This window comes from Gracilinanus agilis, chromosome 1, assembly GCF_016433145.1.
Source record: "Gracilinanus agilis isolate LMUSP501 chromosome 1, AgileGrace, whole genome shotgun sequence".
Classification (NCBI taxonomy): Eukaryota; Metazoa; Chordata; class Mammalia; order Didelphimorphia; family Didelphidae; genus Gracilinanus; species Gracilinanus agilis.
In genome coordinates, this window is record NC_058130.1 from 78,069,129 (window position 1) to 78,096,680 (window position 27,552).

The 27,552-nt window shown below is 34.4% G+C and overlaps 1 protein-coding gene across 1 annotated transcript in view; it reads right to left on the reverse strand.

Moving 5' to 3' along the window:
• The window catches only part of SPATA48 (spermatogenesis associated 48), a 74,982-nt gene extending 47,430 nt beyond the window's left edge, over positions 1-27,552 (reverse strand). The window contains exons 1-4 of the mRNA XM_044656897.1: positions 27,000-27,552; positions 10,660-10,754; positions 5,726-5,808; positions 1,184-1,322 (exon numbers count right to left, since the gene is read on the reverse strand). Coding sequence (XP_044512832.1) covers positions 1,184-1,322; positions 5,726-5,808; positions 10,660-10,754; positions 27,000-27,552 — 870 coding nt within the window. The remainder of the gene's footprint in view (positions 1-1,183; positions 1,323-5,725; positions 5,809-10,659; positions 10,755-26,999) is intronic.

Genomic DNA, 27,552 nt, shown 5'->3' on the forward strand with positions numbered 1-27,552 from the left:
TCTCATCCTCTTCTTCCAAAGCAGAATTTGTGACTAGTGCTTCTTGGATTTGATCTTATATAAGATACAACAAAACTTGCAACATCCTAAAAATACTTGGGAACCTTAGCTGATGTGTTTTATTTTATTTCAATCAATAAGACTTCTATAAAACAAAAGAATTTGAATAGTCACTTGTATTTTAAAAAATGAACAGATGTTAAAGAATGCTTGTTTGCGTACTCCGTAGTAGAAATTCGTTGAGTTAAGGTGCATACCCTGCTCAGAATGGTTATAATATTCAATGAGCAGCAAACAAGTACAGATTAAAGAGTGACTTCAGGATAGGTCTAACTAAAGGGCTTGAATCTAATCTGAGGTTTCCCCAAGAATGCAGATTTGCTCTCAAGGAAGTACTCTGTCTTTAGGGTACATAAAATAAATTCAGTCTGACAAATGTTTATTAAGCTCTTATGTGTCAAGTGCTGTTGATATAAAAATGAAATAGTTTGGGACAAGGAGCTTGCATTCTATGGAAAAGAGATGGGAGTAAGAGTTCAGTTCATTTTAACTTGAGCAGTAGCATGACATGGTGATGAGAAATTTGGCCTCACAGTGACAAAGACCCAGATGTGTGACCCAGATGAAGTCATTAAGCTTTTTCCATTCAATTCAAGCATTTCTCTAAACCAAACAGTGCCAAAATGTTGTCACCTACATTAGTAGAGGGAGTTTTTTCTCCTCTAGTCTTTTATGCCAACAAAAATCACATATTCAAGGGCAAAAAACAAGTTAAACAAAACAAATAAACAAAAATCATTCCATGAAACTTTACAGGAGAACTTATGAAACTCATATAAGTCTCGATGTATTTTGAGAATGGTTTTAAGACCTATTGGCCATTCTAGAAGTCTTCTTAATTTGCTTTCATTCACAGGAACTCACTTGTAAACAGTTTGAGGTTGAAGCAAATAGTTTTACATATTCTCAAAAGTTAAAAACTGAAAAAAAACCATTTAATGCTTTTAGTATTGAATTCTAAAACAATTGGGTCAGGGCTTATAAAATGAATTAGGTTCACATCCATTAATGTTTCTAACCATCTAATTCATTTACTATTTTCTTCTCTCCTGTTTTGGACACAGGTGTTTATGCTGCATTTGAATGACAAGAATAAGAAACTTGATATGAAAATTTCACTGACCTGACATATGGATGGCTGCCATTCATATCTATTTAGTGTAAAACACTGTGAAACATGGTCAGCCTTCTTTTCAAATGTTGTCAGTGGTGGGCTGAGCCTTGGTGGGTATATCTGATCCAGCGGAAGTGCTTCATAGGCTCTGTGTCATTGGTAAAATAGGGATATTTTATAATCCCAGAGTTGACATTTGGACTCAGTACATGTAAAACAATTGGACATAATATACTAAAACCTATTTTAGAGTATCATGATTAATTACTTTGTTCAACTTCAGAATCAAAGAGTAGTAAAGGGAGAAGGGGCTTGAGAAGTCACATAGTATGATCCTCTTTCTCAGCTATGGGTTACTCCAGGCTCCCGGGAGCCCATGATTGTTTCTCCCACAAAGAAGTACAAATCTTGATTCATTAGCTCCATGTCTTCAGGTTTCAAGCAGTCACTTCTCCTGGCTTACCAGGGTCCCCTCCCACTCTAGGTCCTCTTTGGGAAGAAGACCCTAAAACTTCCTTTGCCCATTGTTTCCCTGATCCCTAATAGGAGTGGACCAACCTGTAGGAGGCTTTTCACATGGCACCATCCCCAAACCCTGGTTAGTTACCCTTTCAGATCACCTTCCACTTACTTTGTAAGTAGCCTGTAATGACTAGCTATTAATGTGTTGAATCCCTGCTTAGAATGTGAACTTTTGGGAGTGAGAGACTGATTTTAAACTTTTCTTTGTATTTCCAGTGCTTAGCATGGGCTCATAGTAAGCACTTAATAAATGTTTTTAAATTGATTATTCCTCTACTCCAGCATTATGTCATTAACCCTGCTTGGACACACTACCTTGGGGATAGATTCTGAATATTTAAAATGACAAATAATCATCCAGCAGCATGCAACGATAATAATATTGTCCCTCATCCTTCCCTCTATTATTATTTGTACAGAACCATTATATTATAGTATTTATTCTACAATTAAGAGAAAAGGCTCTGAGAATAGAGTGACTTCAATATTTCAGAGGAAAGGTACTTCAGCCACCTTAATGTAACCCATGTGCAAAAGACATCCCAACTAGGGCCATGGTGGGTAATGTAACCCATGTGCAAAAGACATCCCAACTAGGGCATGGTGACTCCATGCCAACTGGAGTCAAGAAGGTCTTAGTTCCAATCCAGCCTCAGATATTGACTCATTGCATGATCTTGGACAAGTCACTAAACATCTGTCAATTTCCCTAGCTGTAAAATAGGAATAATAACAGAGCCCATTTCCCATGATTGTTGTGAGGCTCAAACGAGATAATATTATACATAAAGTGCTTAGCATAGTGCCTGGTACAGAGTAAGAGCTTAATATGTTTGTTCCTTTCCTTTCCCACAAGTGGTATGAAGATAGGATTAACTCTCCCTTGCCCATTTTTAGATTTAATAACCAGAAGCATATACACCCCACTTATCCTTAAATGGGGGAGGTCTGTGACCCACATGTGCGATAGTGGATGACAAATCAGAATTGACTGTCTGCCCCCTAGGCAGTCCTAAACAAAACTTTAGCTGTAATTGGTTCACGTAAAGTGGGAGGAAGGCACAGGAATTGACCAAAGGAATGATCTTTAAAAGTGGCAAGAACTTCCTGTGAGGTTTTTTGTCTTCCTCTTGACACTTGAGGAGCCCTGGCTGAGGACTTCAGAATGCTTTTCTTTTTTCCCTTAGAACAACCACGTGGGAGACTGAAAAAGGCTGATTCCTTTCTCTGGCTTGTTCTGGAGGTACTAGACTCTGAAGAGGCCCCTCATCTTGGAGGAGGTCTCATGGCTAAAACCCTTGTTTAATTTACCTCTGGGCCCCCTTTTCTGGGACCTCTTAAGCGCTTCCTGGTTTGGACCAGGCTGGAGTAAATATCTACTCTATTTTCTTACTTTCACCCTTTCTCCTTTTGTAAATAAACCACCATAAAAATCATTTGGAATTGAGTAATAATTCCTGGTGACCATGCTCTTATAAATTTAGTCCAACTCTTATTTTTACCCCTTACATTCTGGCCCTTATTGTGGACATCCAGCATGTGCTCAAAAACTTCCATGAGGGAATTTCTAATGATAGCCAGTTCCCTATCTGGAAAGTGAAAAAATGGTATCAAAAGTTTTAGACCATAGGCCTAAATTTGCCTCTTTGAATCTTTCACCCATTGCTCTTAATTCTGCGAGGATGGTCGAAGGCACATGGTTAGTGTGCCGGAGAGGCTCAGGCCAAACATCAAGCCTCTCAAACTCCATTCAGAACTTCTCTTTCCATGATATCACTTTACCTCTTGAATAAGTCAATCATCTTTTAATTATAGTTCACATGGATGAGTCTTCACATTGAAAAGAATGGAGATTACTTCTGGGAGTTATTATCATTTCCATTTCCTTCAGAGAAATGTGTCTTGCCCAAATTCAGGGGGAGTAAGGGCAATTTGATCATGAAAGATTATCATTCAGGACTACATAGTCATTAGGCTGGGAAGGGTTTTGCCCAGAGAAAGAGTTAATCTGATAAATGCTATAAGGCTTTTCCATTTTTAGGACCAAGTGAAGTTTTCAATAAACTTCTTAAAATTAAATCAATTTTCAAAAATAGTATGACAAAATGGTTTAAAAAATAATAATAATAAGCACCATCGTTCTGTAATAGTTTCTGAACACGTTCAGGCAGCTTCAGAATGTTATCAAGTACATTTTTAAGGGAGGAGAAACTGCTAATAAAAGGCATGCAACCAACACTACTAAAAACATCCATTTACATAGGTCTTTGACAGAGACTGCTTTCCCTCATAGCAGGCCTGTAAGACAATCTAGGCATTATATCCAGAGAGGAAAAAAAGGAGAGCTGAAGCTCAAACCCAGGTCCTCTGTCCCTACATCATATAGGCTTTTAAGGCATCAAAACAGTTCAAGAAAAATATTCTATTAATAGTATAAACCTTCCTCTTTAACATAATTTAAAATATTCAAGTGAAGTCAATAAGAATTTACTAAGTACTTTACTATATGCCAGGACTTTTATTATTTGAATATTACTTGAAAGTATTACTTGAGAATGCCAAGAAAGAAAAACAAAACAAAACAAAACAAAATAAACAAAAGTTTTTATCAATTAGTCATGACATTCATTTAAATGCTTGTCATGTGCTAGGCACCATACCTGAAATGGTAAGTATACAGACAAATATTAAACAGCTTCTGCCTCTGCCAGGAGCTAACATTTGTAGTTCTATTAAGAATTTTGCTCAGAGGTTAATATTTTTTCTTCTAAGGAAAAAACAAAGTAAAATTTTCCTGGCCTGATTTTAGGAAGAGAATTATTCCATTAGAAGGACTGCAATAAAGCACTGTTGCCATGAATTATTCTTCCTAAAGGCTGCTCATAGTTTTCCATCACAGGAGCATTATTTGTATTAAACAAATCACTATTCTGCAAATGTATTTGAAAACTGTAATGTTCCCACAAAATACTAAGTCCCACTCAAAATATTCTTAAATGCAAAAATAAAGTCAGAGGTGTTGGATTTTTTAAATTTAATTTGATGATAACTTTATACTTGAAGAAATATGCTGGAGTGTCAAAAAGGTCTGCATCTAAATTGGAGAGATGTCAGTTTTAAGAATCTCATATTTTCAGAAAGAACTATTGGGATTTTTCTCAAGGGCAGGGCAACCTTCAACATTTAGATTTCTATTTTTAGAAATTCTTTAGGATAAACCTGCATAGACTGCTCAATGCTATATAATATTTCCATATTTTATAAAGGCAATTATTTTATGATTTTAAAAAGTGATTTAAATTTCTGATGTTATTACTGAGTTGTTACTTTCTCAAAAGGGAACACAGAATGTTATGGTTGGAGAATTTGTAAGCTTTATGTCACCTAGGACCACTAAAGCAAAACTTGTTTGGCATCTATTTTAGCATGAGCAGCAGATGGCCTTTCTGTTATCCTTAGAAGTTGGTAAAACACCTTATGTATGCTACCTCATTAGATCCTTATAGCAATGCTATGAGGTAGGTACTCCAATTTTACAAGAAACTGACGTAACTAGTAACTCTGGTGGAATTTGAACATGGATCTTCCTGCCTCCCAGTCCAGTTCTTTAGCTACTAATGTTAAGTCAACTTCTAAATCTCAAGTGAAAACAGTTTACATATTTCTCAAATATTAAATTACTGAAATGGATCAGAAGGAAAGTTAGAGGCTATCAAGTTTAGTTCCCTCATTTTACAAATAATGAAATGGAGGATAAAACCCACTATTAGTTAAGTATCTGAGGCTGGAATTGAACCCAGTATTCCTTTCTAAAAAATTAAATTAAAAAATGTATTTCTTCTTCTAATACTACAGAGTTCAAAGGGACCAGAGCAATCATCTAGTACTAATTATAGAGGGATCTCTTCTATAACATTACCAACAATTGGTCATCAATCCCAAATAGTCTTGACTCCAAGTGCCCTTATCCACTAGAATAGTATTTTCTAATATGACAAAAATTCTATGACAGAAGAAAGAATCGCTCACTTTTGTGTGCTGGACTTGTAGAATGAATCTTTTAGTTTCTGTTCCACACCCATCCCTGGTGAAGCTCCAACTTTACCTTCACCCTTTGGGAAACAAGAAGTAAAGAACAATATCAAAATATGGTGAGTCAGATTCGCCACATTTTTGGATTCATTAACTAGCTTTAATAAAGTAGCTAACATTTATATAATGCTTTAAAGTCTGCAAAATACCTGATATCTCATTGATCTTCAAACAATCACATAAAGTTTGTTATTATTTCCAATTGATAGATAAAGAAACTGAGGCTGAGACAAGTAAAATGATTTGTCCAGGTCCAATTGGGATTTGAATTCCAGTTTTCCTTACTCTAAGTCCAGCAGCCTATCCAGTATGCCACCCAGCTCACTATATGTGCCTTCCTCATAAGCCAGAAGTAGCTGATATGCATGCAGCTCCATGTTATTCAGATTTTAGAATCTGAGATTTCATCCTGGAAGAGGCCCTAGAAGTTATCTGACTCAAACTCTTCATTTCACAGATGAGAAAAATGAAGCTTAGGAATTTTAAGGGATTTGCTAAAAGTAAAAAAAAAATAGTAAAATAGTGAAAGAACTAGAATTGGAATGCATGTTTTCTGATTCCAAATCCAACAATGTTCCCACCTTAATAGTAACAGTTAGAATTTATATAGCATTTAACATCTTTTAAGCATTTTCCAAATACTATCTCATTTTATCTTCACTACAATCCTAGAAGATAGTATTTTCCATAAGAGGCACACAGTTTAAGTGACTGGCCCAGGACCATATAGCCAATAATTAACTGAGATAGGGTTTGAACTCAGGTCTTCCAGATTCCAGGTTGCATTGTACCACCTTGCTGCCTTTACCACTAGTAGCCATGCTTCATTTGTTGTCTTTGAAACTACTATGAAGGGTGTGTTATTGGAAATTTTGGGGTCCTTGAAATACATTTCCCATGAGCCCACTGGCTTCCTGTCATTGCACAATGAGTAGATAGGAGGATAAAACTGAGGGGCTGGCCTTCTTCTTTCTCTTTACTTCCTATGGCAGCATGGCAGCAGGTAACAGCATGTTTTTTAAACTGCCTAAGCTAGCATGGCACATGGTTTTATTTTCTAGTGGCTACTAATAAATCTTTAAAACCTATAATAATTTTAAAGTTATCCTTTTTATAATAACTTTATTTTTTACATTAATGGCAACCAGAAGTTTGGAGAAAGAACTCTCAATTTTTCAGGTAGCCTAGGTAAGATAAATTTAGCAAAAATCCATTTCTCTTACTGATCCAAGCTGCCACCTGTTCCTGATCCCCTTAGCTGGAAATCCAATTCTTCAACCATCAGCTGCCCACCCACCCCTCCTGGAAACTCCTGCCACCACTGGTCCCAGATCCTGGCCATTCCCTGGTGCTGTTGCTGTTTCTATTGCTGATCTCTGCTGCCACATCTTTAGAACACAAGCTGGGAGGTTTTAAAAACTGGGTGAAGTATAAATCCCTTCCCATACACCCCCCACCACCACATGGGTTTTCCAGCCTGCTCTGGCCACTTTTCCAGCCCCTAACCCAGTTTAATTTTCATGCTCTGCCTGTGGGAGAGAGGACTGAGATAGCACGTGGGTCCTAGCTTTTTTACCCCAAGAGGGAAGAGGAAGGAGGGTTACTCTTCCAAACAGGAAGTAGAATTGCAAGCATGGCTCACTCTATGGAAGAGCCGTGCATTACCTATTTCAAACAGCTATGTTTTTTCTTCCTACCATGCCTGGGTGCACTGGTCCTTGTGATAATCTTGGCTGAGACTCAGGGGAGAAATTCATTTCCTTACAAACCACTGTCATTTGGGCTTGCCCAGACTATAAAATATATCCAATTTGGGATTCCTCTACACTATTCTCAGTGCAGAATTCTCCCTCTCTATGACAAAATTCAAAGCTGGGAAAAATGATATGCAATGGATGATAAATACTGGGGAGGGGAATGAATCTTAAAGATATATTGCAGTTTGCTTGTTAACTATTTTCAGTTTATTTTCCCCTCCACAATACTGAAGAAGTCCATTGAAATTGGTAAAAAAGGTTTTGACTACACTGCTGTACCTTGTCATTTACTTATATTATTGTATTTGCTGATTTCTTTAAGGTTTAAAGTTTTTTAAGTTTATCTTTATTAATCTAATTAATATCTTTTTGTTACTCTGAATCATTTTAAGTTAGTGTGTCTTTGGTTATTAGATAAATTCTGTTACATGATTTTATTGAACCTACCCATGACTGTACTAAAGGAAATATCATTGTTAATAGTTCATCCAACTTACACAAACCCTTTCACAAGATCACATGCTGCCTTAACAGTGTTTTATTCTATTTTGACAATTGTATAGAGCCTTTGGAGAATTTAATGAGCTAAATATCTCAACTGATTTTAAGGAGCCTTTAAACATGATTTTAGATATCTAGTATCATTTGCCTGCCTCTGAATGCAGAGTATTTACAAGAAAGAAGGGTCCACTGATAGTTGAAGAGATGTGCTATGGCACTATTTTATTTTATATCCCCACTTCCACATTTATAAAAATGTAATGGATGAGAAATCTGAAGTGATTTTCACTATTCCTCTGCTCCACATGAAATGGGTGGGACATTTTGGAAACAGGTCTGTAAACTGTTATAGTCCCATGCCAGAGGGAGCAAGATGCTCAAGAAGTTTAATTACCCTGTAATGGGTTATAATCTCATCCTGGAGGTGTGAAGGATTTTCTCTGCAGTATAGTAGCTTTGAAATAATTTTTTAATATTTGTAACTCTTCAGTTTACTCTACTCCACCAGAATGATCTAAATTCTTGGTGATATTTTAGACACAAAAAAGTTTTTTCATCAGCTTTGAGTTTGTTTGTTTTTTTTTCTGGACTCCCTGACACATTTGGACGATGGTAGTTATACATTTTGTTAAAAATATTTCAGCCAAGGTTGAAAGATTTGCTATACCTGTCTAATTTGTGACAAGTATAGATTTTTTAAAATATCACACAGCAAGAGCAAGTGGTCATATAGAAACTCATGTGAATCCTATATAATAATGGGTTTGTTTACTATTGTCATTAAATGTGTTATTGTAATTTTGGGGAACATTGGTTCTTTCTTTGAAGATGCATTATCTACTATATTACTGCTTTTATAAATCTATTGTTTTGTAAAAATAATTTGCACTCACACAGTGAGTGGCCAAGTTTAAAAAGGAAATGGATCTCATCTTTTGGGTGAGAAACCTTTTGCTAATTCTAAGCTATATATTTTTCATTTTTTAAAACATTTTTTAATTTATTCTTTTCCTTTGTATGTGCAATACAATATTGGGGGTTTTTTCCTCTCATTTTATACTTGAATACATTATCAATATTAATCTTTTTTTATTTTACAGTAATTGCTAATTCTAAGCTATATATTTTTCATTTTTTAAAACAATGCCAATGGGATTGATGAGAATCTGCACAGTGCCTAGGAGCACAAGGTCAAAAAAGAACAAACCAATCTAGGTAGATGAATTTCTATGCCAATACTAAAGGACTTGAACTTAGTGTTTGGGGTTCAGAATTACGGCTATTCTAACATGTTAGAGGCCAGCCTTCCCTGAGCCACATCCTAGTCAAGTACCGAAGGTTAGCTATCATCCTGGCTCCCCTATGCCTGAGAGTGAAGGCAAATCAGACCAAGGAATGACACTTCCCTTTTACACAAAAATCTAGTCCTTTATTCTCTCTTAGAGTATGGCAAACTTTCTTCAGACCTGACAACTGAATGGGTAATTGCATAATTATAGAAATCACTTTAATTGGGCCTTGATTCAAGGACCTGTTATAAATTTATTTTTCCTTACATTTTTGCACATGAGACTTTGACATTTTATATTTCATCCACAAATTATTTTTTTCTCTTTTATTGGGATTTTTTGATGTTTTTGGATTTATTTTGATAATTGACTCATATACCCTTATAACTCAGCCATGTATCCTTAGCTAATCTGGGTGTTTGTGACTATCCTCCTCAGGGGGGAATGTGTTATTCTTCTCCTCAGGGGGTATGTATGTATTATCCTATACTGCAAAGTTTAAATTCTTTTGAGAGTAATTTCAGGACAAGAAATTTGCTACCTCCCCAAATCCAGAAAGTGAACTCTTTGGAGAAGGCACCATGAAGATGCCTGCAGAAACCTACACTGCATCAAGAAGATCCAGAATGAACTTTGGGGTACAGTTGATTGAACTGCGAGTGATTGAATGCATTTATTTTGAATGTACACTCTTATGCCAAAGGGGACTGCCCCTCAGTTTGAGATGACTGGATACTTTCAAAGGAGAAGCAAAGTCCCTGTACTACTGTCCATATTAAAATCTGCCATAGGATCATCTTATTACTAACAGTTTCTTTATTAAGAAAACTGTGGTGAGTATTTCTAAAGAAGAGAATGCTGAGTTCAAATTCTGCCACTGGAAGATTCGAGCAGCAAGGGTTACTTGACATCTCTCAATGTCTCTGAGAAACTAAAGTTTCCAGTTATGGATGAGTTGCTTATCAGCTTCAGAGGAGGGAATTTTCATTTTGGGAATTCTCTATTCTGGCAAAATTCCAGAATAACATCATGCCTTCTTCCCCCAATAAGGGTTTTCTATAATGGGAAGTTTAGAATTTTTATAATTTCTACTTGATTTTGCCCTTGACTCACCATCAGTTTAGGGGGAATTAGATAATTAAAACATTTCCTCCTATAAAGACTGAGGTACCTATATATTTCCTTTGAATAGGAATTATTACAAATGGCTAACAAATTGATAAAATTTCATTATTTTTATCCAGATAATGAGGATAATCAAGTCCACAAAGCACACACACACACACACACACACACACACACACACACAGATGGGATATCTTACCTTATTTTCTGGTTCATCAAATGAAAACCTGAATGTGGTTGTGTTGCCTTCCAATTTAGATAGATCAGGAATAACTTTTGATGAGCTTGTCCAACCTAAAAAATAAAAATGACTTATTTTTGAGTTAAGAAACTAATAAGTGCATTTTCTTTCTCATTGACTTGAGACTTTTCCTGTTTGAAAAAAATGGTGAATATTAGGTGAGTTAACTTTTCTGTGGTTGATATTATTTGTCTGAAATCAGAAACAAAATGGGAAATAACTGTCACCAAATAGAGTCTATGGGAATAATACTCTATTTAAAAGAGTACTGCTTATAGTGCTCATTATTTATGCAAAAAATGCTTATATGATTGAAGAAGAATTATGTTAAATGCTATGAATTACATGTTCTAGGAGCTAGGATTGATCCTTTACTAATTCTTAATACTTAATATTATTTTTTAAAGAGGGAAAAAAGAGACAAAAGCACATTTTCTAGAAGTTACTGTAATCTGAGAGTACTGGAAAACTGCTATGGAAATAGTTTCTAGGATACTGAAGGACTATCAATTTATTTAGAGATATGAGGACAATAATGAAACCATTTTAGTGATCATCAATAAGAACTATATTGTTTATCCTATGTGAAGTGATCACTAATTCTCCAAAACCCCTAAATGAAGTTCAGTATACCTGGACTAGATTCAGTCTTAAGAGTTTCAAAGTCTCTCTTTTGTCTTGTGGCCTCAGCTTAGGTTTCCTCCTTGGAACATCCAAATTTGGCATTTTTGCCATCCAGGAGTCACTGCAAAATAACAGAATTTGGCTTGCATATTGTAATAGTCATAAGTTTAAAAGTAGATGTGTAAGCAGGCTAGGAAAAGCCTTAGCTGAAGGTCATGGACATTATGCCTATTACAATGTAAGTCTCCACATTAAAAAAAGAAAAGGATTCCTAGCTTCCATGTAAGCAACTAAAGTTAGAAACAATTCAATATAGGACCTTCAATGTGATACAAAAAGACAAAAATCTCATCTGGGAGGTTGGGAAGGCTGAAAGATTGGCTAGATCTAGAAAACTTTTAACAAGTATCCATGAGCTTCAAAGTTTTTTTGTTTTTTGCTTTGTTTTAAATGTCACACAGCAACTCATGTGAATCCTTTATGATAGTGGGTTTGTTTGCTATTGTCATTATATGGGTTTTTGTGATTTGGGGATTTGGTACTTCATTGAATGTCCATTACCTGTTATACTACTGTTTTATAAAGCCGTTACTTAGTGAAAATCATTTGCATTCACACTGTGATTATGGCCAAGTTAAAAAGGGAAAGGATCTCATTTTTGGGTAAGAAACCTTTGTAATGCACCTCTCCTGGACAAACACAGTGTGTCACTGATTGTGAACTATAAACTTTGATTTTTTAAATTTTATTATTGTTTTTCCTTGTATGTGCAATAGAGTATTCGAGATTTCTTTTTTCTCCCATTTTTTATTTTACTTAAAGCATATTTTACCAGCATTAATATTTTTATATTTTGCCCTAATATAAGTTTATAATATCCATTAGCTCTAATGTTAATGCATACCCCCAAAGCTTTAGACTATGGAAACCTGCCATTAATTGTTATATATTATGGGACTTTGATTAAGTATTCTGTCTGATTCCAGGAGAAGTGACCACAAAAGAGCCATTATACAGTGCCAAGAAGCACAAGGCCAAAGGAGACCAACCAATCCTGGTGGGATTGAAGATAATCTTGCCAAGACAGAGGACTTGTTTTGGGGTTTGAAGAAGTGGCTGTTTGACAACATCAGATGCAGGATTTTCCTGTGCCAGTTTCAGATAAAGTAACTTGGCTTAGCTAAAATTCTGGCTCCCCTATCCCTGAGAGTGAAGATAAAATCAGACAAGGGAAGGATATTTCCCATTTACTGCAAAAATCTAGTCCTTTTTATGTCTCTCATGAGTGTGGTAATTTTCTGTAGTCCTGGCTGCTAATTGGATGAGTGCATATTGCTGCAATGGTTCTCTAGGCATGTGGGTAGGACATAAATCACTTTTTTAGGCCCTGATTCTAGGTCCTGTTATGGGCTTATTCTTGCTTACTCAGAATTTTTATATATTATTAATTTTTTTCTTCTATTTGGTTTTCCTTATGTTTTTTACTTCCTTTTTTACAATTGATTCACATATCTCATAACTTAGCTCCATGTGTTGGTCAACATCCTCCTCAGGGGGGATTGTATTATTGTCATAAAATTCTAGATTTATAAAATTTTTTCTTGTTTGAGAGTAATTTTAGGATAAGAAACTTGTTACCTCCCCGAATCAAGAAAGTGAACTCTTTGGAGAAGGCACCATAAAGAAGCCTACAGAAACCATACACTGCTCCAAAAGATTCAAAATGAACTTTGGTGTGAATTGAACTGTAGGGGGTTGAACGCATTTATTTTGAATGTATACTCTTATGCCAAAGGGGATTGCCGCCAATTGGCTTTTTTTCAATAAGCCTAGTAATCATTGGTTTTGTTCTCTTTCTCTTTTATTTCTCTCTTGTCCCCAAATTATTGTAATTTCCCCTTAGAAAGTGCAATATTGCATGTACCTCTAGTTATAGATCTTTAGAGATGTAAGTTGGTTATGTGTACTGTTTCCATGGGAAAACTAGGCATGTAAATCTGGGAGATTTCTACACACTCCTTTTCCATGGGAATCACAGGGGCGATTGTGTAATTAGAATCTGTTATCCTAAAAACTATGATTCCCAGCACCCTATTCTCCTTATGTTACGTGCTGATGTAGGGAGGTTATAAATTTAATGTAGCCCTACCTCTCATGCTCTTGATCTGATCAGTTTGGTGGAGGTGGCGTGAGGTGAGTGGTGGGAGAATCTATTCACGTGGCCTTATATTTTGTTAGATAATTACCTTTTTATTCTTTTACTTCAAGTGATTATTAATAAACTTTATAAAATATCATACTTGGAGTGTTGGACATTAATTTAAATCCTACAATTTTTAACCTTTAACTTTCAGAATCTCTATCTTAAAGAATTAGGTCAAATATCACATTCCTCAGGAGGCCTTTCCTCTATGGTTACCCTTCATCTACCCTATGTTTATCTTGTAGGTATTCATTTATATATATCCTTTCTCTCCAAATGGAATGTAAGGGCACAGACTGTTTCTTCCTAGTAAATGCTTCATAAGTGCTTATTGATTGATTACTTCTTGGATTATACTAAATTGTGTTGTATTTTCTTTTTTTATTTAGCATTTTGCAAGTTCATGTCTTATTATTTCAATTAAATGGCAAGCTTTTTGAATGTTGGACCAGGTTTTTTTGTTATAACCCATTAGACTTTTTATAAGGTCAATCATGTAGTATGTATATTTTGTTTTGATTTGCTAGATTTCCCCACCCTCCCTACCCCAAACAATTTGAATCAATCACTCACTTTGGAATAATAGCAATGATAATCTTTTATTTATTCTTTCAATTATCTGTGAGACTAGAGGATAGTCACCTAACTTTTATGAACCTCAGTTTTCACTGGCAGTAATTATTGAACATAAATGCTATTAATGCTCTACTTATGAATGATTTCATCTACAAACATTTCTAAAATAAGATAGTTGAATAAGAAGGTACCTTAAAACTCTAAAATCTTGAATATAATTGTCTTAAACATATCTTATTTTTATTTATGTTTTTCTTTCTAATTAAAGATATTTGCTCACAAGATTGAAAAAATATACTTCAAAGATATTAATCTGGAATTATGTCTTAAGTCCCCTGGTTAATGATCCGTATCTCTGAAGTCAAAGACAAGTGACAGCTGGAAGAGCTCTGTATGTAGGTGGTCTGAGTTATGATTTACATAAATTTGAGCAGCTACATATTACTTTTTGATTAGTAGAATATGAGTTTGTTTAACAGTTAATTAGCTTCAGATCACTCTCCTCTATTATTGTACATTTTAATTTCCTATTTTTACATCTGGCAGCTGCCACTGCTAATACACTTAATCTTCCACAAGATCTGTTCTCAGATGGTTGTTGGTGTCCTCTGGTAGATACAACATACAGTAATTGCACTGCTATCAGCCCTTGCCTTGATGACAAATTTTAATCCACCACAGCAATCCAAAGCCTGTTATAATCTTGTTTTCCTGACAAGAATGAAACTCCCTCCTCCTATTAATTTTAGGATGGGGTAGTTTCTGATTCTGTTAACATTTACATTCTGTTCAAAGGTTTGCCAATGAATCACTCAGTTAACAGATCAAGGTTAGAAGTTGATGCTGCATTTTGTATTTATATTCTGGAAGTCATGAGTAGAAATTTTAATGTGGGAAAATAGGTTTTTTTGCCTCTAAGGAGAAGAATGTGGGAACAATTTAGAGAAAAACTCACTTAATTTTAAAATTATTTTGAAAAATTGAGTTATTATGATCATGGATTCCAGAAACTGACTAGTAGAAAATATAGAAGGAAGAATTTGATTCATTACAAGGAATATATAAAGAAAATAGTCCAGTAATTAAAGCTGTCTAAAAATACAATGGGCTTATTCGTCAATTTTTTGTCAATGTAGGTCTTCAACTAAACTTCAAAGTTAGATGACTACTTGTTAGGGATATTGTAGACAGAATATATGATTTAGGTAGGAGTTAGCTAAATATCAGAGATCCTTTCCAGCAATACAATTCTACCCAATGACAGACTATATAACTATGATGAATGGACTACCAGTATCACTTAAGTTGGAAAGACCTTCTCATAATTAAGTTTTTGGCTAGTTAGTCAGTCAAAAAAAAGCCCCCAAAACATTTAAGTGCCTACTATGTGCTAAGCATAGCACTAAGCACTGAGGATACAAAATAAAATAAAAGATAGTTCCTGTTTTCAAAATATTCACAGTCTAATGGGAACTGTAAACCACTGTGTTCAAATAAGCCATATACTTGTGAAATCAGAAATAACCAAAAGAGAGATTTCTAGAATAAGGTTGTCTATAAATGGTGAGTATTTTTTAATGTAGGAAATCTTGGCAACCTACTACTAAACTGTACTTTTTGTTAAATAACAAAAATATATAATTGTAATATCTAACTGTAATTAATAAACCAAAATAGGTAAATTAATATAAGTAGAATTGTCATCTATAGTGCACAGAGTGTCTACACTACACTACAGCAAATGTTTCATCCTTGGCATGTGGCCCCATACTTCTCTGTATGTGGCCACATTGAAAATGGCTCTGCGTGTCAGAGCTGACACACGTGTCATAGGTTTGCCACCACCAGGCTAGGCAATGAAAGTTTAAATGATTTGTCTAAGGTCACTCTGCAAGGAAGTGTCTGAGGCCACATTTGAACCCAGGATCTCCTGTCTATAGGTCTGGCTTTCAATTCACTGGGCCAACTAGCTGCCCCCTACATAACTTTTACAAAATTTCCATGTACTACTTTCAAAATTGTCCAGATTAACTATGATTTCTCCTGGATTTCCTTTTGCTCTCTTTCTTGCAAGTAAAAAGCAACCTGTGTTTCATCATTATTGCTCATATCTTGATCCTTCTTTACTTTTTCTTCCCAATTAATTGATAAATACAAATTTACCTTTCTCAACGTCTTCAATGCTTAATATTGCCTGGAACTTATATTAATACTTAATATTTATTGTTTGGCTGAAAATAGTTAATGAATCGTTTTTCTAATCATATGAGTCTACTCTTTATTTTTTAAATTATTTTTTTTTAATTTTCAAGCATATATTTTTCTTTCTCGCTTCTAACTTTCCACTCCCACTGAAAAAGAAAGAAAACAAAAACAAAATAAAATTATTGTAACAGTATAATCAAGCAAATTAAACTCCTCTATTGAGCATGTTCAAAAAATGTCTCATTCCACATATTGATTCATCATCTTTTTGCAAGGAGAAATGTAACATTATCATCAGTGATCTGGAATTATGGTTGATCAATGCATATTTTGGGGTTCTTAAGTCATTCAAAATTATTCATTTGTAAAATGTTGATGTTATAATAAATTGTTATCCTGGTCCTGTTAACTTCCCTCTGTATCATTTTATATAAATCTAAGCTAGGTTTCTCAAAAACTATCTCTTTCTTCATTTCTTACAATACAATAGTATTCTATTACTTTCATATATACGATAATACATATACAATAAATATTTTAATATGTATCTATATGAGTTTAAATTTAATTTTATGCTAAATGAGAGTTATAAAGAAATATTGTGTTCGCTGATTTTAAAATAGCATAGCTTGTCAAAATGACTTGTAGAAGCTTTATTTACAAAGAGGTGGAAAGTGTGAAAATGTAAAATGTAAATTCCTAACAAGCCAGCAGTCTTTCTTTCACGAAGTTCTGCTCAGCCCCAGCAGGGACTTCCCCTAGACTGTCTCAACATGGATTTCCCAGTAATCCTCAGCCAGAGGTCTTGGTGGTGTCTTCGGCCAGGGTTCCACCAATGCAGCCTCCTTCAAAGCAAAGGCAGGAATCGCAGCCACTCACCCAGCAAGCAGGATTCAGGAATATAGTCTCCCAAAAGCCAGGAATGGAATCTCCAGAACCAATCTCTCCAAACACCAGGAAGGGAATGAATGCTAGACCATTCTGGTCTCTTCTTTTATGTTTCTTTTTCCAGGATACTTTCTGTCACTCCCCCTTCATCAAGAAAATAAATGGCAGTCTTTCAATTTGTCTAGCCCTGCCCAAAGGAGGGTCTGGGGGTAGGCAATGTTCTTTGGAGGTGTGAGCTTACTCTACTAAGTAACTTATGAACTCACATACTTAATGGTATGTAGGGATACTTTAAGTTCTTGATTTGGTTAGCTAAAAATAAACAAGGAGAGAATTAATTCTATCTTCACAGATCTACTATGTTCTAGGCACTGTTTTCAAAATAAACACATTAAGGAGTTTCTTCTTTGATTAACAGTTATTTTCCACTACAAAAAGAGCTCCTTTTTAAATATTTTGTAGCTATTGGACTGTTTCCTCTTTCTTTGATCTTATAGGCTTACTGATGATAACACTATGCAAAAGTTATATGTAATTTAATAACTTTTGGAACATAGTTCCAAATTACTTTCTAGAATGGCAATTCATAACTTTACAAACAGTGCATGTGTGTCTTATTTTCCATAGCCTTTGCAAAATTTGACATTTTCCTTAAAAAACTCAAAAACTGAACTAGCAAAATTGACTGATGTAGATAGTATCTCACAATTTTTTTTATTTAAATTTCACTAATTATTAATGATTAGGAAAATTCTTTCCCATGTGGCTATTCATAGATTGGATGTCTTCCCTGAGAACTGCTGATTTATATCAATTGACCATGTAGCAAGTGACAAATGATTCTTATTCATAGAAGTTTTAATTAAGGCCTTTATCATAGAAGGTAACAAATATTATTTTTCCCTAATTACCTATTTCCCTTCTAATCTTAGTTTCATTAGATTTGGTTTGTGAACAACCTTTTTAATTTTATGTAATTAAAATTGTCCATTTTATCTTCTCTGTTTTACTACCCCTTATTTGGTCATGAACTCTTTTCTTCCCTTTATCATAGATGTGAAGGCAAATTTCTACCCTAATCTTCTAATTTGTCAATTATGTGACCAATTGTCTATCCATATGGAATTTAATTCAGTTTTGGACTTCTGTCCAGTATTTCTATCCGTTTTTATCTAATAGTAAGTTCTTATCTCAAAATCAGGGTTTGGGGTTTTATCAAACATGAGGTTTATCAAGCACTGAATTAATTTGCTTCTGTATATGTACCTAATCAATTCTGTCAATTGACCAATCTCTAAATAGTTACCAAATTATTTTGTTGGTTACTGATTTATGGTATAGTATTACTGATATATAGTATCATTTGAGATCTAGTACTACTACTAGGCCACCTTCTCGCTTTCATTCATTATTTCCCTTGAGATTCTTAACCAATTTTTTTTTTTCTAAATAAATTTCATTACTATTTTTTCTACTTCTATAAAGCAACCTTTGGTAGTTCTATAAGTTTGGAATTAAATAAGTAAATGAATTTATGGATTAATTTTTATAATGTTTTTATTTACTTTGTTAAATATTTTACAATCATATGTAAAAAAGTTTTTAACAATCATTAAAATTATTTTGAATTCCAAATTCTCTTCCTCCTGACTTGCCCTCTCTCCTCCTTGAGAAGGCAATCAATTTGCACTGGTGAGCCATTGAAATTTCTCCAATTATTTAGGTCTGTTTTTATTTCTATAAAGGGTTTTGTAGTTGTGTATTCAGATATTGTGTGAATATTCATATATTCTTCTGGGAGAAGTAATAGGTAGACCCCCCCATATTTTTATATTCTACACTTATTTTAAATTACATTTCTTTTTCTATCTCTTTCTGTTTACCTTTATTGGCAACATATAGTAGTGCCGATTTTGGCGGCTTTATTTTATATCCTACATCTCTTTTGTACTGTTGAATTAACTTTCAGTTGACTCTCCAGAATTCTCAATTTTCTCAATAAACAATAATTTTGACCTTTCCTTAACATGAAATTGTGTATATCTAAAACCAAAAGTCAACAATATATATAAGGAGTTGTTTCCAATAAGATCTGGGATAAAGGAAGTATTTCACACATTTCCTATAGTGTTGCCCCTGCAAGATCCAGCTGAGAGGCAAGAAAAAGTAAAAACAAGCAAATAAAAAAAACTATTGTTATTTTGAGAAATTTGAGATAGAAAAGAAATGCAATTTAAAATAAGTATAGAATGTAAAAATATATGGGTGTCTACAATATCATTCTTCTAGTCCCTCTTGCTCACAACCTATAGGTCATTCTGACTCACTCACCCCCATTTCCAATCTGCTCAAAGCCTGCTGAAATATTTTTATATGCCACCTTCTCTCTTCTGACACTGGCACCACTTTAATGTTGTCCCTCAACACCTCAACAATGCCTGGACTATTTTAATAGAGCTTGCTCTGAGTCTACCTGCCTCAATTCTCTTCTCATTCCAATCTATCCTCCATTCAAATACTAAAATGATTATCCAAAAGTACAGCTCTGATATATCACTCCCCTACTCAATAATCTCCAGTGGATATTGCTTTCAAGATCAAATACAGAATTGTCCATTATTCCAAGACCTTTATAACCTAGCTTCCTCCTGACTTACCTATCTTTTTATACCTTACTTCCATCACTACTCTTGGATCCAGGACACAGCCTCCTATCTTCTCCCAGAACATGAAATGCTACCTCTTGGCTCTGATAATTTTCTCTGGTTGTCCCTCATCCTTGGAATTGAAATAGTGAATGTTCTTCCTTCACTACTCCATCTCCTGACCTCCTTGACTTCCTTTAAGTCCCAAATAAAATCCCATCTTGTACTAGAAGTTTTCCCCAATCCTTCTTAACACTAGTGCTTTTCCTCTTATTTTTTCCCTATTTATTCTGTACATAGTTTGTCTTGTATATATTTGTTTGTATGTTGTCTCTCCCATTAGATGTGAATTCCTTAAGGACAGGGACTGTCTTTTGCCTTTTTTTGTATCCCCAGTTCTTGGCAAAAGTAAGAACTTAATAAATGTTTTTGTTGTTTTTTTTTTATCATTGATTAAAAGTTGCAAAGTATCCCAATAGCTACCTGAACTATGTTTATGTTTGTTATATTAAGTTTCAACATTATTATACTTTGTTAAATATATAATATTGAATCCATTTGTAAACAGTATGTGTCACTCTTCTACTCTATGAATAAACCCCAATTACTCATACAGGATTGTTCTTAGATATGATCCTAGATTCTGAGGGATTTATTTATTCAACAACTATATTTTATGTGTTACCACATAATAGGCAATTAAGTGGCTCAGTAGATAGAGTACAAGGCCTAGAGTCAGGAAGATCTGAGTTAAATCTGTGTGACAAGTCATTTAACCATGTTTGCCTCAATTTCCTCTTCTTTAAAAAGAGCTGGAGAAAAAATGGCAAACCACTTTAGTATCTTTGTCAAGAAAACCCCAAAGGGGGTCATGAAGAATTAGACATGATCAAACAATGAACAAATATATAAAACACTTTGCTATATGGGAGATAAGAAGTATGATATCGTTCCCCATTTTTATAGAAGAGCTTAAAATTCAGAGTAGTATTTAAATCAGTTTGGAGGTAGTGAGGTGGAGTGTACTGAGTGCTGCTTAGTCTGAGACACCAAGCTTAGAGTTCCATCACCAACACTTATTAGAAATGTGACTAATGGAGGCACCTAACTTCTCTGAACATGAGTTGCCTAACCTTTAAAATAATACATATTAATCAAGAGAATATCAAAATTTATTGTTCTCTCTATCAACTTTCTGACTTTAAAAAATTTTTATCAGGATGTTTAGCATAATTATTAAGGGTATCTTCAAAGAAAATATGAAAAGGGAACTGGTAAACTTTCACAAATGATATTCTACAGCAGATCACACATCTTTACACAATGACTCAAAAGTGCAGAGAATAAAAGTCCCTTTTTGCTTATGACTTGTTTTTTTTTAAAGCTCAAGATTTGATAGAGCAAGGTTTTATGTTAAGGTTTCTTCAACAAGTAGAGTCCCATGCAAATTTTAAGATAATTTAAGACTCATAGACAAGGAGAAGGATGATTCTACTCAATGGTCCTGTGATTACTAATGCCAAATGAGGAATAAATGCAGTCTCTAAATGATAAGGTCTACATGCTTTTATTTGTAGATGAAATTGTGCTGATTCCATCAAATAAAAGAACTTTCTCAATAAGGTCCATGATTATTTAAAAATTAGTTTGAGCAAGCAATTCATACAGAAAAATAAAAATGAATGAAAAATATCTGTTGTTCAGTTTATGCAATTGAGAGGCCAGTTCATTAAGTTAGTATACTGGAGGGGCAATATAGATGAAAGATGAGTTGGTTTCAGAAGAGAACAAGAGGATCAGAATGGATAAGTTATATATGGGAAATTATGCAGTGCTTTCAATGATCTTAAGCTCCTCTACAATAAAAAGGCCTATATTTTCAAAAGAAAATCTCATAATTCCAATCCATTTGCTCAGTACTCTATAGCCATATATCACAACAACACAATTTCAGAGCATATAGTGTCCAAAAGGACAAGGCAGAAGCATGGCAAAGGGTGTGCAAGTAAGCTAAAGAATATTTCAAATGATCAAACATATTAAAGAATTGGTACAAGGAATATCATTGAAGAAATATATGAATTGAAAAAAGATGTAAGCTGATCATGCAGTACAGTTGAGGATAATAGGATAACAGAAGGGCAGCCTAAAACCTCCTTGTAGTAGTATCCTGGTACTTTTAAAATTTAAAAAAACCTAGAAGGAAGTCTTTATTACATAGGTTAGATCCTATGTAGAGACCCTATTTTTTAAAAATCCTCCAATAATGTTTTATTATTTCCTTAAATCAGATAAAAACAATTTTTTGGCATTTTTTCCCCAACACTTTGAGTTCTAAATTCTTTTCCTCATTTCCTCCTCTTCCCCATTGCTATGAGAATAAGTGATCTGATACTGGTTATACATGTGCTATTGTAGAAAACATTTTCATTTTCAACATATTGAAAAAGAAGACAAGACATTTGGATGAGTAAAATGGATCAACCACAGAAGGTCAATTCCTCCTCAAGCATCCCAAAATCTTTAGTGGAGGATCTTATTTCATAGACAAAATGGAAGTCATTAGCCAAAAGTTTCTCCTCCCTTTCTCTTCATTTTACATCATACTTTTTTCTTCATTGTCTCCTTTACCTTGTCCCACAAAAAGAAATGTCTCCATTTCTTTGGCAAAGCAAATTCCTTTTCGTATCCCCTTGATCTAATCTTCTCCCATTTTCCCCAGGAGAGTGCCTACCCCCTTTCTCCAGATTATTCTCAGTCTCTAATCTTTGATTTTTCCTTGTTCGCTATTTCCTTCCTTACTGCCTGGAGATATGCCCTTATCTCCACCATACTCTAAAAATCATCACTTGATTATCATTATCCTTACTAGCTATTATCTTAAATCTCTTCTCTCTATTTTGGCTAAACTCTTCGAGAAAGTCACCTCTATTACCTTTCTCTACTTCTTCTCTGTTCACTTGTTTCTAAAACCTCTGCAATGTGTCTTCTGATCTCAGCATTCAACTGAAACTGCTCTCTCCAAAGTTTCAAATGATGTCTTAATTGCCAAATCTAATGACATTTTCTCAATCTTTATCCTTTTGATTTCTCTAGCCTTTGAAACAGATGACCACCCTCATTTTCTGGATATTCTTTCCTCTCTAGATTTTCATGAAATTGCTCTCTCTCCTGGTTCTCTTAATATCGGCTTCTCTTCCTTAACTGCCTTAAAATTTTGTTTGTCCTTCAAGAACCTACCCATTGATCTCCCCAAAAACTTTATAATCCTATTCCATGCTCTCTTTCAGCTATCTCAATCAGTGATCTTATTATCAATCATGAATTCGATTATTATCTCTGTCAAGATGATTCCCAGAAATGTATATACAGCTGAATACACATCCAAATCATAGAAACAATTAACAATTTCATAGAAGAGAAAATGATAAGGATGAGACATCCTACCAAAATCTGTGGGATACAGCCAAAGCAGTACTCAGTGGGAAATTTATATATTTGAGTGCATATACTAACAAATCAGGGAGGGAAAAGATCAATAAATTGGGCCTGCAAATAAAAAAAACTAGAAAGCAAACAAATTTAAAATCCCCAGATGAAAACTAAATTAGAGATCATAAAAATTAAAGGAGAAAATAATAAAATCAAAGTAAAAGAACTATTGAATTAATAAATAAGACCAGAAGCTGGTACTTTGAAAAAAAAACAAATAAAACTGACAAAGTTCTGGTCAATCTAATAAAAAAAGGAAAGAAGAAAACAAAATTAAAAATATCAAAGATGAAAAGGGAGACCTCACCTCTAATGAAAAGAAAATTAAGGCAATCATTCAGAAATAATTTGCCCAATTATATAGCAATGATCTCAGTGGTATGGATGAATATTTACAAAAATATAAATTGCTTATATTAACAGCAGAAGAAATAGAATACTTAAATAATCCAATGTCAGAAAAAGAAATTGAACAAAACAAACCATCAAAGAACTCCCCTAAGAAAAATCCCCAGGACCAGATGGATTCACATGTGAATTCTATCAAACATTCAAAGAACAACTAATCCCAATACTATACAAACTATTTGACATAATAAGTAAAGAAGGAGTTCTACCAAATTCCTTTTATGACATAAATATGGTACTGATCCCAAAGCCAGGTAGAGCAAAAACAGAGAAAGAAAACTACAAACCAATCTCCCTAATGAACATAGATGCAAAAATCTTAAATAGAATACTAGCAAAAAGACTCCAGCAAGTGATCACAAGGGTTATTCATTATGATCAGGTGGGACTTATACCAGGAATGCAAGGATGGTTCAATATTAGGAAAACCATTCACATAATTGACCATATCAACAAGCTAACAAACAAAAATCACATGATTATCTCAATAGATACTGATAAAGCCTTTGACAAAATACAACACTCACTCCTATTGAAAATACTGGAAAGTATAGGAATAGAAGGGTCTTTCCTAAAAATAAAAAACAGTATATATCTTAAACCATCAAGAAGCATCATCTGCAATAGGGACAAATTAGAACCATTCCCAATAAGATCAGGAGTAAAACAAGGATGCCCATTATAACCTCTATTATTTAACATTGTACTAGAAACACTAGCAGTAGCAATTAGAGAAGAAAAAGAAATTGAAGGTATTAAAATAGGCAGTGAGGAGACCACACATTCACTCTTTGCAGATGATATGATGGTCTACTTAAAAAAATCCTAAAGAATCAACTAAAAAACTAGTGGAAATAATCAACAATTTTAGCAAAGTTGCAGGATATGAAATAAATGCACATAAATCATCAGCATTTCTATATATTTTCAACACATCACAGCAGCAAGAGTTAGAAAGTGAAATACCATTTAAAAGCACCCTAGACAATATAAAATACTTGGGAATCTATCTACCAAAACAAACACTGGAATTAAATGAACACAACTACAAAACACTTTCCAAACAATTAAAACTAGATCTAAAGTATTAGAAAAACATTGATTGCTCGTGGGCAGGACGAGCTAACATAATAAAAATGACGATTCTACCCAAATGCCTTTTGGACATCTTGAATTAGATATCCTATCTTATATACCTACTATATATCTTGGCATTTCAGACTCAACATGTCCAGAACAAAACTCATAATCTTTCCCCTCTTCCAAACTTTCCTATACTGTCAAGGGATTTACCATCTTCTCAGTTACCCAGATCATAACCTTGACATGTCTTCCTTTTCTTCTCACTCTCATTCACACTGCATATCCAATCTGTTTTCAAGTCTTGTCATTCCTATCCTCCTAATATCTCCCTTCTATGTCTCTTTCTCTTTATTTACACAGCCACCCCCTTCAGTGCAGACCTTCAACACCTCATGTCTGTAATATTGTAGTGGCTAATTTTGAACTCAGAAAGATAAGTCTTGCTGACTCCAGGCCTACTTCTCTATTCATTGCTCCATCTTACTGTCATCATTTTTATTAATACTTTTAAAATTTCACTTTCATTTCCAAATATATCTTGTCCCCTCTTCTATTTGACAGAATATTTCAGGTGACAGATTAAAAAAGAGAAAGAAAGAAAAACAATTTAACAAAACTGAACAACATAAAGTGTGTCTGACAGTAGGTGAAATATTCCATATCTGTAATCCCCCTCTCTGAAATGAAGAGATGTGCCTTAAATACAGTTCTGTTAGTCAATAAAATATTTACTAGGTGGTTATTCTGTACCAGGAACTCTATGCTTAGTGCTAGCAAAACAAGACAAGAGAAAAGACAGTCCTTGAGCTCAAGGAGTTCATAGTCTAATGTAGAAGAAAAAAATGAAAACAATCATATATAAACAAGATGTATATCAGATGCATTGGACATAATCAACAGAAGGGAAAGCACTAGTATTAAGGAAGATTGGGAAAGGCTTGTTATAGAAAAAAGGATTTTAGCCAGGTCTTGAAAGAAGCCACAGAAGATAGAAGGTATAGATAGGGAGGGAAACAATTCTAGCCATGGGGTACAGCCAGTGAAAATATTTAGGGTATGGAAGAGATGCATGAGGAACAGCAAGGAACACTATACCATTGGATTTTGGAGTACCTGGGCAGAATGAGGAGTGCAAGGTAAGATCGAAAAGTAAGGGTATAAAGGAGTTTGAATGCTATTCTGACAATTTTTTATTTGATCCTTGAGGTGACGGGAGTCATGGTAAAGAATTAAGGAATTGGGGAGGGAGGGGAGTGTGACATAGACAGACCTGTGTTTTAGGAAAACCACTTTGGTGGCCAAACTGAGGATGGTCTGGAGTGGGGAGAGATTTGAGGCAGACAGACCACCCAGTAGGTTATTGCAATAGTCCAGGTTTCAGGTGATGAGAATCAGTACCAGGGAGATGACGATGTCTAATGAGACAAGGGGTCTTATTAAGGGGATGTTACAAAAGTCAAGTCTTCAAGTTTAAAAATGTTTCATCAAAGTCTATAAAAAGGCTCTATAAGATAGTTTAAATCTGGGTGTAACTCTTCTATCTTGATATTAAAAAGCAATTGTCCAATTGTCTGAAATTAGGTAGGAAAGTTATATAGGGAAGTATTTTTATAACAAAGATTGTATATAGGAATATACATATGTATAATCTATCTCTCTATACATCTAGTATCTATCTATCTATAATTCTATATAGGAAAAATGATTACTTAATCTCTTTCCCTAAGGGAACTTTAAAATATAAGGCAATCACTTGTGTCCAGTATGGTTAAAATATATTTGTACGTGCCCCTTTGACTCCTAGTAATATCCCACTGATATTTCAACATCATAGCTAGATCTAAGTAATAAGTTATATCAATATTATTATGTGAAATAGGACAAAAATAGGCCAAATTGATTAAGAAGTTAGGAAGTGTATTTTAAATTAGTAACCAATTTCTTCTTTGGTGATAAGTATAATATAGGTGGTCTCATATCCTTTTGATATTGAACACTTTTAATAATAACATAATTACATATGTTTGATAAAATAGAGCCAGCTATTTTATCACTGATTTTATAGTCCACAGTGAAATATTTTGAGCTATATTTTACTTAATTTCTGAATATTTTATGCACATATCTTTTTCTCATTCTGTAGTTAAATAAGAACTTTATATCTTTTTATTTACCTCCAAGTTTAGCTCTGATGGCAGCATCAGGTACTTTCCTGGAATTCCACCTTCGGTCCTCATTTAACTCTTCTAATAGTATTGTTCGCCTCTTAACGTCTGTCTGCAGTCCATAGGCTGGCATAGGAATTCGCTGTTGAGGCTTCACATCACAGTAATTCACTAGGTTTGGGATCTGTCTGCCAACTCCAGGCAGCAATTCAGCATCTCCTCCTGGACTAATAAACCCTGAACAAGGATCATTCAATGGCACATCATCTCGAAGTGGAAATAAAGGATAGTCTTTCCCAGGAGGTGGGGGATAAGGATGGTATAGATGATAGTCTGGCTGCTCAAGAGAAGGATAAGGGTGATATTTAAGAAAAGCCTGACTGTTCTTCTCTTCAAAACTACCAAAGTCGTGTCTATCCTCATTTCCTCTCACAAAAGGCATATCCATTTTTCTTAGGAGACGACAGTAGTTTTGGTAATCCATTTTCTTCGTTGGTATTTTTGCTTCATCGATGGGATGCTGAGGGACAACGAATTGTCCAAATTTATGATCTGATATCAT